This window comes from Bison bison, unplaced genomic scaffold (genome assembly GCF_000754665.1).
Source record: "Bison bison bison isolate TAMUID 2011002044 unplaced genomic scaffold, Bison_UMD1.0 scf7180017863978, whole genome shotgun sequence".
NCBI lineage: Eukaryota > Metazoa > Chordata > Mammalia > Artiodactyla > Bovidae > Bison > Bison bison.
This window is the reverse complement of record NW_011494550.1, coordinates 379,465-390,281: the sequence shown is the minus strand read 5'-3', so window position 1 is coordinate 390,281 and position 10,817 is coordinate 379,465. Positions and strand designations below refer to the sequence as shown.

General features: G+C 49.7%; 1 protein-coding gene across 4 annotated transcripts in view; it reads right to left on the bottom strand.

The window, feature by feature from the left end:
* The window catches only part of LOC104984300 (docosahexaenoic acid omega-hydroxylase CYP4F3-like), a 32,306-nt gene extending 22,548 nt beyond the window's left edge, over positions 1-9,758 (bottom strand). Inside the window, exons 1-7 of one of the 4 annotated variants that reach the window (XM_010833976.1) lie at positions 9,566-9,758; positions 9,012-9,239; positions 5,331-5,475; positions 4,250-4,303; positions 4,030-4,157; positions 1,511-1,632; positions 830-1,100 (exon numbers count right to left, since the gene is read on the bottom strand). In XM_010833976.1, the coding sequence (XP_010832278.1) occupies positions 830-1,100; positions 1,511-1,632; positions 4,030-4,157; positions 4,250-4,303; positions 5,331-5,475; positions 9,012-9,209 (918 nt within the window). In that variant the 5' untranslated portion in view covers positions 9,210-9,239; positions 9,566-9,758. Of the gene's footprint in view, positions 1-829; positions 1,101-1,510; positions 1,633-4,029; positions 4,158-4,249; positions 4,304-5,330; positions 5,476-7,043; positions 7,189-9,011; positions 9,240-9,565 lie in introns of all 4 variants that reach the window. The other 3 variants (XM_010833978.1, XM_010833975.1, XM_010833977.1) reach the window with 3 other exon arrangements.
* Positions 9,759-10,817: the final 1,059 nt, after the last annotated feature.

Genomic DNA, 10,817 nt, shown 5'->3' with positions numbered 1-10,817 from the left:
GGTGGGAGGTGGGAGGGGGGTTCAGGATGGGGAACACCTGTACACCCATGGCTGATTCATGTGAATGTATGGCAAAAACCAGTACAGTATTGTAAAGTAATTAGCCTCCAATTAAAATTAATTAATTAATTAAAAATAAAAAAAATAAAAGAAAACTGAAGGTATTTTTTTCTGTAATGTCAAGTATGGCTACATGGGAAGATAAAGAAATCATGGAGATCTCAGAGGAATTTGGGAATGGGGGAGCAGAGATACCATTCTGCTCTGGTTACTGTTACTGCTATAAGTAATAAATGGATTCTTATGATCCAGTATTCTCTATGTATACATGGATATATACAGTCTATTTCTGTAGTAGACTAACTTACTAATTGGGAAGGAGAGTAAAATCTCAGGCCTTCACAGTTTCAGACTTAGTAGTCCCCTGCAGGCTGCACCCCACATGTGTGTGTGTTAGTCACTCAGTCCTGTCTGACTCTTTGCAGCCCCATGGACTGAAGCCCACCAGGCTCTTCTGTCCATGGAATTCTCTAGGCAAGAATACTGGAGTGGGTTGCCATTTCCTACTCCAGGGGATCTTCCTGACCTAGGGATCGAACTTGGGCCTCCTGCACTGGAGGTGGATTCTTGACTGTGAGCCACCAGGGAAGCCCTGTGCATTCCACATGGTCATCTCTAAAACTTACCCCTAACCCAGCCCTTCCTTCAACAAGAATCTCACATGGCTCCCCAGCACCCTCTGTATCCAGTTCAATCCAGTTTAACTTTGATTAAATCAAGTTCCCAAGGCCTATACTGCTTCTTGAATTCAGATCCCAGAGGAGCCCACCTTGGTCAGCAGGAGTACGTCAATAAAGTCCAAAGTCTTGGTCTTCTCCTTGGCCTTGAGGAAGTCATCAATATCTTCCTTGGGGAGGGTGCGGCGCCGCTCCTGGATGACAGCACCTGTGAAGTCATGCACTAGGCGGCAGGCCCTGCGGAAGCGCCACCCATCAGGGGTGAGGTAGTACAGGAAGTCCATGTGCAGGAAGATCTGTTGATATCGTTTTGCCACAAGGGCACTGAGCTCCAAGATGGCAGCGATATAGTCACTGGGCTTCCTACAGGATGAGAGCAAGAAATATCTGATGTCTGAAATAAACTTTGAACAGAACCCTCTTATTCTCAAACACCTTCCATGGCTCTCTGGAAAGCCCAGGAGAAAGTTCATATCCTCTTTGGTTTCAGAATGTTCTTAAAATATAAAGATACCAATGCCTCCATCCTTATCTCCAAGATGTCGCCTCACTATTGCACATACCGTGCTCCTCCTAGCCTCCTGGTCTTTATCAAACAGTTCTACCCACCTAAAAGGATGGCTTCTTCTCGTTCCCCTTCTTGTTCTTCAATGTCCAGATCTGACCCACCTCTTCCAAGAAGACCTTTCTGATTGTCCTGGTCAACCCTCCCTCACCCATCTACTCCCGTGGGTCTGTGGCTCATGTTCCCCAGGCCCTTGGGTAAGACTCACTCTTGGCAATTGCTGTCGTAACTGAAGACGCATTTCTGCAGACTGTCCAGGGTCATGAGGCTGATGTGTTCAAACATGTCCAGATGGGTGTGGCCCTCTATGATCAGACGCTGCCACTTGGCCTGAACAGAGAAGGGGACACAGCTGAGGCTGAGAACTGCCTCCTTGGTGCCCCTTCCTAACCCCAGATACCAAGATGCACTTCCTGGGCTCTGTCTCCTGGTCCGAGGCACTCACCCCCAGGGAGGACCAGGCTCATGTAGGAGTGAAAACTGTTACTATTAGGACATGAAGTCTCCATGACTGGGAGTCAGAAGGTCTGGGTTTTGTAATCCTGATTCTACCTACTATACTTTATGTGCATGAGTGTGTGCTCAGTTACTCATTCGTGTCCGACTCTGTGTCTGATACTTTGGACTGTGGCCCCCCAGGCTCCTCTGTCCTTGGGATTTTTCAGGCAGGAATAGTATGGTGGGTTGCCATTTTCTCCTCTAGGGAATGTTCCCAACCTAGGGATCAAACCCACGTCTCCTGAGTCTCCAGCATTGCAGGTGGATTCTTTATCTGTTGAGCTCATACTTTGTGCACCATTGGTCAACTTTTCATAAAGTAAGTGCTAACAAATGTTAGTTTTCATCATTTTCATTGTTATAAGTTGATTAGGAAAATGATCCCTATGTTAATAGAGATAGTCCTCCATGGGCCCTGAGTACTCCTGCACTTTTTTTTTTTTTTGGTTTTGCCAAAAAGTTCTAAGACCCCTATGTTCTTTACCTGGACCATTTCTCAGAGTTGTGTTTGTAGCAAACAACCTTGATAAGTGAGGTAATGTGTCCCCCTGGAAAATATCAAGCTTGCTTCTAACTGCTATAAATGTCACAGAGTTCCTAAAACTAATATTCCCTCCCCTGTGATATAATATACTATATGAGTAGGCATCCATAGAAGCCCACCTGTGTTATTTGCATGAGATTTGGTGACTTGGAAGAAGAATGCAAACCAACAAAAAGCACATGCTGTTTGCTGTGCCAAGAGTAATAAACTGTCCTTTGTCTGTGACCTAGGAGTCTCACGTATCCTGGCAGAATCCAAGAAACAGTGACAAGCTCTCTTATGGGCTTGCAAGTATGAAAAAAATCACAGGCACTTCAAGCCTGTGCTCCAGTTCTTTACTTTCCCATGTATATATCAAAACCCTTTGCAATGTAATTTTTCAGTAACTCTACTTGGAGGTGGAGCCTCTTTTACCATCCTTTGATTCTGAGCTGGCCCTGGACTTTCTTTGGTCAACAGACTGCAGTGAAAATGATGAGGTGATCATTCCAAACCTAGACCCCAAAGGGCACTTCTTCTCAGTCTTTTCATACCCTACGTCTACCATATGAACCAGCCTGAGATGCCTTTTGAAGGGAGAGAATCCCATGAAAGTAAGTCTATTTACCCTCCCTGAGGTCATGCTAGATCAGCTTACAGCCAACCAAGCTTCAAACCTGTGAGAGGACTGACCCCAGACCAGCAATGCTTCCTATCTGTATGGTCAGGCCACCCAAGACAGCTGTCCTCTTGTTCTCTGTACATCCCATGCTTGACCAGTCCCTGCTTCACCTACACCCTACTCACATTTCCTCTTACTCATGGAGCCTAATCAGTAAATGCTGACATACTTGCTGTCAGCCACAGATATACATGATGGGATATCACTCCAGGACTTTGCTTCAGACACATAAGATCCTCTTATCCATTAAACCACTGATGTATGTCTGTGTTATAGACTCCAGCTCTTTCTTCAGTCTTGAGTCTTGCAGTACCGCAGGGTACATTCCAGCATGACCAGACCCTCAGCTGATCACTGGTACATGAGTGGCCCCATCCACATCCAGAGAAACCACCCAATTGACTCACAGTCTTGCTGTAAATACTAAATCCTTATTGTTTTCAAGTGATTCATTACTCAGAAACAACTACTGCCTGATACTCATATTAATTATTACCATCAAATATGTCTCAAGATTCTAAGGCTTCTGGGAAGGTAAAATAGAAGCTAACACCTTCTGAGCATCTACTATGTGCCAGGGATGTGGCTCCATTATGATATCTTGAAAGTGAAAGTGTTAGTCATTCAGTTATGAACGACTCTTTGTGACCCCATGAACTGTAGCGTGCCAGGCTCCCCTGTCTATGGACTTCTCCAGGCAAGAACATTGGAGAATGGCAACACTGGGTTGCCATTTCCTTCTCCAAGGGATCTTCCTGACCCAGGGATTGAACCCGGGTCTCCTGCATTGCAGGGAGATTCTTTACCATCTGAGCCACCAGGGAAGCTCAGCTTGCAGGACATCTTGACCACCCTGCAAAGCAGGGATCATATTACATTCTTTATATAGCCAAGGACACTGAGGCTGAGAAAGGACGAACGATGGACTTAAGCCAATCAGAAGAGGGAGAAATCCAGACAAGATGTCTCTGAGTCCCTGTTTTCCCCAAGACTCCAGCTGGGACCCTGGGTTCAAGAGACTCACATGCATGATGTCTGCGCTCTTGGTGAAAATCTTCATATAGGGCTTCAGGATGTTGAAGTGGAAGGCAGGTGTCAGCATGCGACGGTGGCTGCTCCACTTTTCACCAGCACTCAGCAGGAGCCCATCCCCTAGCAGAGACAGCCACAGGGAGTGAGCAAAGGAAGACCTTCCCCTGGTTCCCCAAAGTCACCCTCAACCCCCTTCACTCATAGTTACTCACCCAGCCAAGGCTTCAGAAAGTTGTAGAAGACCACATTCTTGGGTGCGATGGCAGCTGATATGAATGAGGACCACCAGGGACCAAGGAGATGGGGAGGGGAGGGTCTTTTAGTGGGGAGTGGAGGCTCCCAGCCAAGAATCAGCATTCCCCCTCCAAGCCCAACTTAGCAGAATGGGACCAAGAGCACAGGAAGCTGGGAGGGGAGAGGAGACCAGACCAGACCAGGCCACAGCACAGAACAGAGCAAAGGCAGGGCCCATAGACACATCTCAATGTGCTTAGACACACCCCAACCTGACATATGACTGGACATTGCATCTTCTACCTCACAAGTATGGTCTATCACTTTACAAAACACCTTTACAGGGATCTAGGACACCACATCTGCCCCAGCACTGACCCCTTCTGAGACATCTGACATGGTCCCATATCTTAACAAGTCCTAACAAGGCCATACCATGAATGATACAAGATGACATGACAGGATGCTTTGCCATGGGCCTCAAGACAATCTGGCATCACCTCAGTGTGCCCCACGTGGACTCCAGACAGGACTTGAATACACTGATGACACAGACCTGAACCAGGCAAAACTCAAACATATCCTAAGCATCAGACAAGATTCACATAAGGTCTCAGGCATTTCTCAGAGTGACCCTGGAGTTCCAGACTTCAGACAGACACCCAGAAGTGACCAACTGGAGAACCAGGCAATTTCTAACAGCATCTCAGACAAGAACCAGAGAGGCTTCAAGATGCCTCAAATGTCCTTGGCCACAGATGAGCTCTAGACATGATTGAGAACATCTCTGAACTCATATTTAAACATATACCAGGTATTACTAGATATAACATACACCAACTGTAACCAGAATCCACGTAGAAACATAAATCTGATCAGACGTGGCCATTCAGCAGACATTGCACAGACGTGACTGGAGAGCATGCAGCTGGGATTCTGCAGTGGGAGACAGTGGCATCTTTGCCATGCCCCCCTCTGCCTGCATCCTGGTCACTTGTACAACTAGAGGCAACACAGAGACCCTGGCAATGGGCAAGCTATGGCCAGGGAGGCGTCTACCTGGAGCAAAGAGCACAGGCTTGATACAGGTGGGGTGGAAGATGCGGATGATTGCGTGCCAGGGTCCCATCCACCAGCAGCACGCATCCCCATAGGTGCTGGCCAGGCCCTGAGTGTACAGGAGACCTTCCTCTGAGCTCTGAATCTGGAGAAGAACAAATAGGACCCAATTCACACTCTTCTAGGCTGCCAGAGGGAAGGACCTGCAGGACAGTGATCCAGAGCTGGGACGGTGAATCACCTCCAGCAGCTGCTCCTCTGTCCTAAGCCTCCTGCCACCCTCTCTCCCTTTATCCTCCTTACATGATAATTGGGGTCCCTTGAATATAGGGATAGGAAGGGTCTTTTTCTGTTTGGACCCCAAACACCGTGTTCCCCTGACTTCTCTTCCATTCCCATATTCTTGATAAGGAGACTGAGGCTCTGAACAATGGAGTCTGTTGCCCACATTCTCTCAGACAATAAGCTTGAGACAATAAGCCACATCTATCTGAACCCAGGGTCTGTGTTCTTAACCATCAAATCACTCTGAGCCTCAAAACAACAGCTTAGAGGACCCTTAAACCACCTCCAAGATTGGGTACTCAGAGTTTCAGGGACACAGGAATGGGTCCTATAACACAGGCTAGGGAAATCCTGTGTCTTTTCCTGAAAATGTTGTCAATGAGCTCACTTTTCCATGGGGGTTGAGCTTGTTGGATTCAGTTTTACCAAGATGATAGGGAAGCCACCACAGAGGAACAGAGATCTAAACAAGGAAAACAGATTTCTTACGACATTATATAGATATGGATAGATTTGGGTCTGAAGATACCCCTCCTTGGACTTTATAGTCACTTGATTCCTTTTCTTTCCATAGGTCATACGGGGTGGCGTTTCTACCACTAACAGCTGAAGGAGACTTCAGCAGCCAGAGTGAGCCAAGGCCCTTCTCATGTTCACTCCGCATTCTTGGGTCTGAACTCAGGTTTCTGTTACACGCTGCCTGTTCCCCTGCTTGCCTGGTCATCTGTCTGCGGATGGGAGGGGTAGGGGACAAGGGAAGAGAGCCAGGGTGGGGTGGAGCCTCCTCAGGAAGATTCCTGGCAACTGGAGAAGGAGGGCACTGATCTAGAAGTGGACCAGCTCCAAGATAGGGGAAAATAAAGTGACCCACCAGAGAGGTAGATGTCATGGGAATAGCAACTTATATGTACACTAGCCATAAGCCATCATTGCTCAGCACCTGGGGATAGGTGGGGACTGAGGGAAGGTCTGGCAGGGGACCTGGGATGTTATGGATGCCCATGCATCACTCCATACTCTGTTTTAAAAACTTTCTGCTCGTCGTTCCAGACCCAGTTCCAACTACTCCTCCAGGAATCCTTCCAGCATCCCCTAGAAGAGAATCTTGCTTCTTCTCTGGGTTTGCAGAGCTCATTTCCCTCTGGCCAATTCCTGACCACACCAGGTCACAGATCTCTCTGCCTGAATCTGAATCTTCATGTCCTGTCTTTTGCCCAGGACACCAGGGTGGGGTGTAAATGGCAGTGAGAGAAAGGAGGAGGATGTGAGATGGCAGTGATCAATACATGAAGGAAAGAGGAAGATGGCAGAGAGAGGAGGGGAAGGGGGTTGGGGTCCTGTAGGGGCCACATGGAAGCTTGGCAGGGGTGAGGCTGGAAGTCCTGAGGTGTATCATGGCACCCACCACCACCAGCTCTGCCTGGGTACCTGAAGCACTGGCAAAAGTCCGGATCAAGTCAGGGTGGCAGAAAATGACCAGGGGGATGATGGGGCCCATCCACATCAAGTAACCCTGAGGGTAGTTGGTCACCAGCTGAGTTACTTTGCTCAAGCCCTGCTCCGTGGGGGGAACCTGTAAGCAAGGTAAGGGCCATCACTTCACAGAAGGAGAGTCCACTGAGGTGGACAGAGTGTGGGATCCTATACAGATGGAGGGAATCTCTGCTTCCTCCTTCCCTCTGGGGGAAAGAGGCACCTGGAGGCTCTCTAAGTCCCAAGGGTCTATCCCAGGGCACAGGGAGAAGACAGGCTCTCTGCCCACAGGGAGGCAAATCTTGGCTTGAGAAGACACATTTTTCTTGTCCTGGGAGTGGTCCCAGTGCAAGGGCAATCTAAGAAGGAGATCCTCAGTGGGCAGCTTTGTGGGTAGCAGGATGAATGGGCTTTGGTCCAACACCCTCCCATGTTTTTCCTGCTCCACATGGCTTCTGATTTCTTGCATGGCAAGGGTTCTGCAGACCTCTGACCTTATAGCCCTGGCCATCCCCCAGAGACAGACATGAACTCTGCCTATTAACCAAAGGAGGAACATGGACTATAACCTTCACTGATCAGGCTCGGTGCAGAGTGCATCCTGTCTGTTTCTCTGCAAGTTATGGGCATGCCTTTCAATTGTGACATTTTCAAAAGAAGAAACTGATGCCATATCCCCTCAAAGGGGAAGAAGTGCAGGTAGCCTCCTAGTGAAGCACCCTCTCCCTCACGATGCTCCATTCAAACCTGACAAATACCCTCAGGTACTCTAGGCAGGTGACATAAAACACTTTCACCTTTGTGACTTGCTCCCCTATCCGAAGGCCCTAAGGTGAGGATTCAAAGCACTAGATGAGACTGGCCCAGAGAGGGAGCGTGGCTCAGCTGAAGTCACACAGAAGAGTGACTGAACTGGTCCCCACAGCCAAGCCCTGGAGGCAGGGAAGGCAGAACTGGAGAACTTTGTAACATTCCTGCTGCTTCCAGGGCTCGCTGAGACCATTTGAAGATCTGGAACCTCAGCAAATCTTTGTGGTGAGCTTTGGACACCCTCCACTGTGAACTTTGCCTTAATGAATAGTAATTGCAATAAGTCCTCCCCCAACTTGTAGTTCTCATCCCAGGCATGAAAGGAAAAGTTGTCTGGGAGATAGGGGGAGCTGAATATAATCCCTTTGACCTTGACTGAGGGAGGTGATGGCAAGTTGATCACCTCGGTCATCAAGCATTTATTTTGAGCGCTTACATCGCTCCAGTCCTGGACTGGGCACTGTAGTGTCTGCTCCCCCAAACTATCATCAAATTGGGAAGTGGTTACTAAGTAATTGGATGATTACCTGTTTCATTAATCATGAGTGGGGTCAAGTCATAAGTATCAGTCTGGGGCACAATCTAGGCAGGTGTGGAGGTGGGGTAGGTCTAAGAAGGCTTTTGAAAGAGGAAGTGAGTAGCTGACTTTATCTAGATTGGGCAACAGGCCCTTTGGGACATCTTCGGGGGAGGGATGATAGTTAAATTAGAGGAAGGGGTCCTGGAAAGGGGAGGGGGTGGGCAGCTGTGCTCCTGTAGGTGGGAATGGGGAGGTGGTAGTTATTTCCCTTAGGAAAGCTGTGGCTGAGAACAAGACACAAGGATATGGGCCCTGTGCAGAGCAGACGCTGGACAGTGAATCTTATCAGGCGCATAACATGTGGAAGTCAGACAGGGAATGGACCCGAAAGCAGGCTAGGACTGGAAGGACAGGATGTGGAGAACGTCTCGATGGCAGAGTAGAGGAATGAATGAGTGAGGGAAGAGGGGGTTCCTTGGCTTCCCTGTCTTCTCTGCTGTCCTAGACCCCAGCTCAAACCTGAGCCCCATTCCTGACCTCCAGGAAGTCCATCTACCTGGATTTCCCAGACTCAATCTGCTGCCCACACTCACCAGGCCCAGGTGACCCAAGAACCAGTTACGTTTTGGGGGCTGCGGGAAGCATCGGAGGCGGAGAGAGTTGTTGTAGGAGGTGTAGGTCCAGGCCAGGACGTGGGCCAGGATCCAGGAGGCCCCGACCAGCAGCAGCAGCAGCCATGGGGAGGCTGCTACTGGCCCGAGTCCCAGCCAAGACAGGCTCAGCTCCAGCATCCTGTGGTCAGATGGGGTGGAGGGTGAGTTCTGAGGATGAAGGAAGAGATAGTGATGGTGAGCTGTGAGGCAGAGATGGATAGAGAGAGAGGAGCAAGGGAGGGAGAGGCAGGGATAGGGAGTGCTGGGGATGGGCAAGAAGGGCTCAGAGACAGACAGACAGGGACTGGGAGAGGGGAGGGAGAAACAAACTCAGAGGAAGAGGGAGAAACAGAGACAGACAGACAGACACACACACACACAAACACACACACACACTGGTACCCACTCATCTCCCAGGTCATCTCATTCCCTGGAGCCACCCTGCCTTGGGCATATACCTTCCCCACCTTGGGCCAGAACCCCCAGCCTCTTACCTTCCGTGTGGGCTGGCTTGTCCCACACAACTTCTTCTGCCCTCCTCCTGGGATGGCTGGGTCTGACCCCAGATCTAGAGGAAGCTGCCAGGGGCCGGGCTAAGCCAGCCAATCCCCACAGCTTCTTTACTTCCTCCCTACCCGGAAGCTGTCTGGATACAGGGTGGGGGGAGGGGGAGCTGCCTGTGAATCAGCTCAGGATCTGCCCCCCTGTATGGACACTGGCTCCTCTGGACTCAGTACCTTCCACGTGAGCAAGTTGTGGTGCAGACAAAGGTGACTCTGGGCCTCCAGGTTCACAGCCACCCCTGCACTTCCAAGGCCGGTGTGTGGTAGGCAAACACATGTACAGGAGGGCAGGGCAAAGCTCTCTGCAGCTCCTCTCCACACATGGGTCAGGAAGCCTTCACGCACCATTTCCAGGCCTGGAATCAGGAAGCTCAGAACTGTTAAAATTCAGGCTTTTGGGAGCACACACAGCCTGGCAGGAGTTCAGGTTGTGTCTCCAAGCAGCCCAGGGTCTGGGGTGAGATGTGACTGCTGCAGAACAGGAATAGAGAAACCGGCTTGACTGGGGATTACCTGCATCAGACTCAGAAGATAAAGGGCCCATTTGGAAGAGGGCTCCTGGAGGCTGTGAGCGGCCTAGAGAGAGCAGGGTCCACACTGGGGAGGGCAGAGCTGGGAGTGTTCTGCCCTGCCCTCGCTCTGATTGTGGGCTATGTGTACCCTCTGTGGGCTCAGTATTCCCATCTGGGAAATGGGATGCTGGATAAGACCCTGAGAGGGGGACCGAGAAGGGTTCTACAGGAAGATGGTAAGGATCAAGAGCGCCCAAAAAGATGGAATGAAGGAAAAGGGCTAGCTACTACTACTTGTGCTAGTGTATGCTCTGGAGCCCTATGCCAAGTCATAGGACAAAACGCTCTGCAAATGACCAAGTCCCATAGCAACTGTTGCCATGAACCTCTGGACCTAAACTGGCTGGTTTCCTGACACCATGTTAGGTAAAATGTCCACCCTATAACAACCCACTCCAACATTCTTGCCTGAGAAATCCATGGACAAGAGAAACCTGGTGGGCTACATTCCATGGGGTTACAAAGAGTCAGACGCAACTGAATACACACGTAGCATCCTAACCAATCACCTAATACCACCATTGCAGCAGGAATTTTCTCTGTCTTGAGGCTACAAAAATTGGCTACTAGCCTGTGAAAGGGTTCAGCTCTTCTTTGAGCCTGCCCGCTGT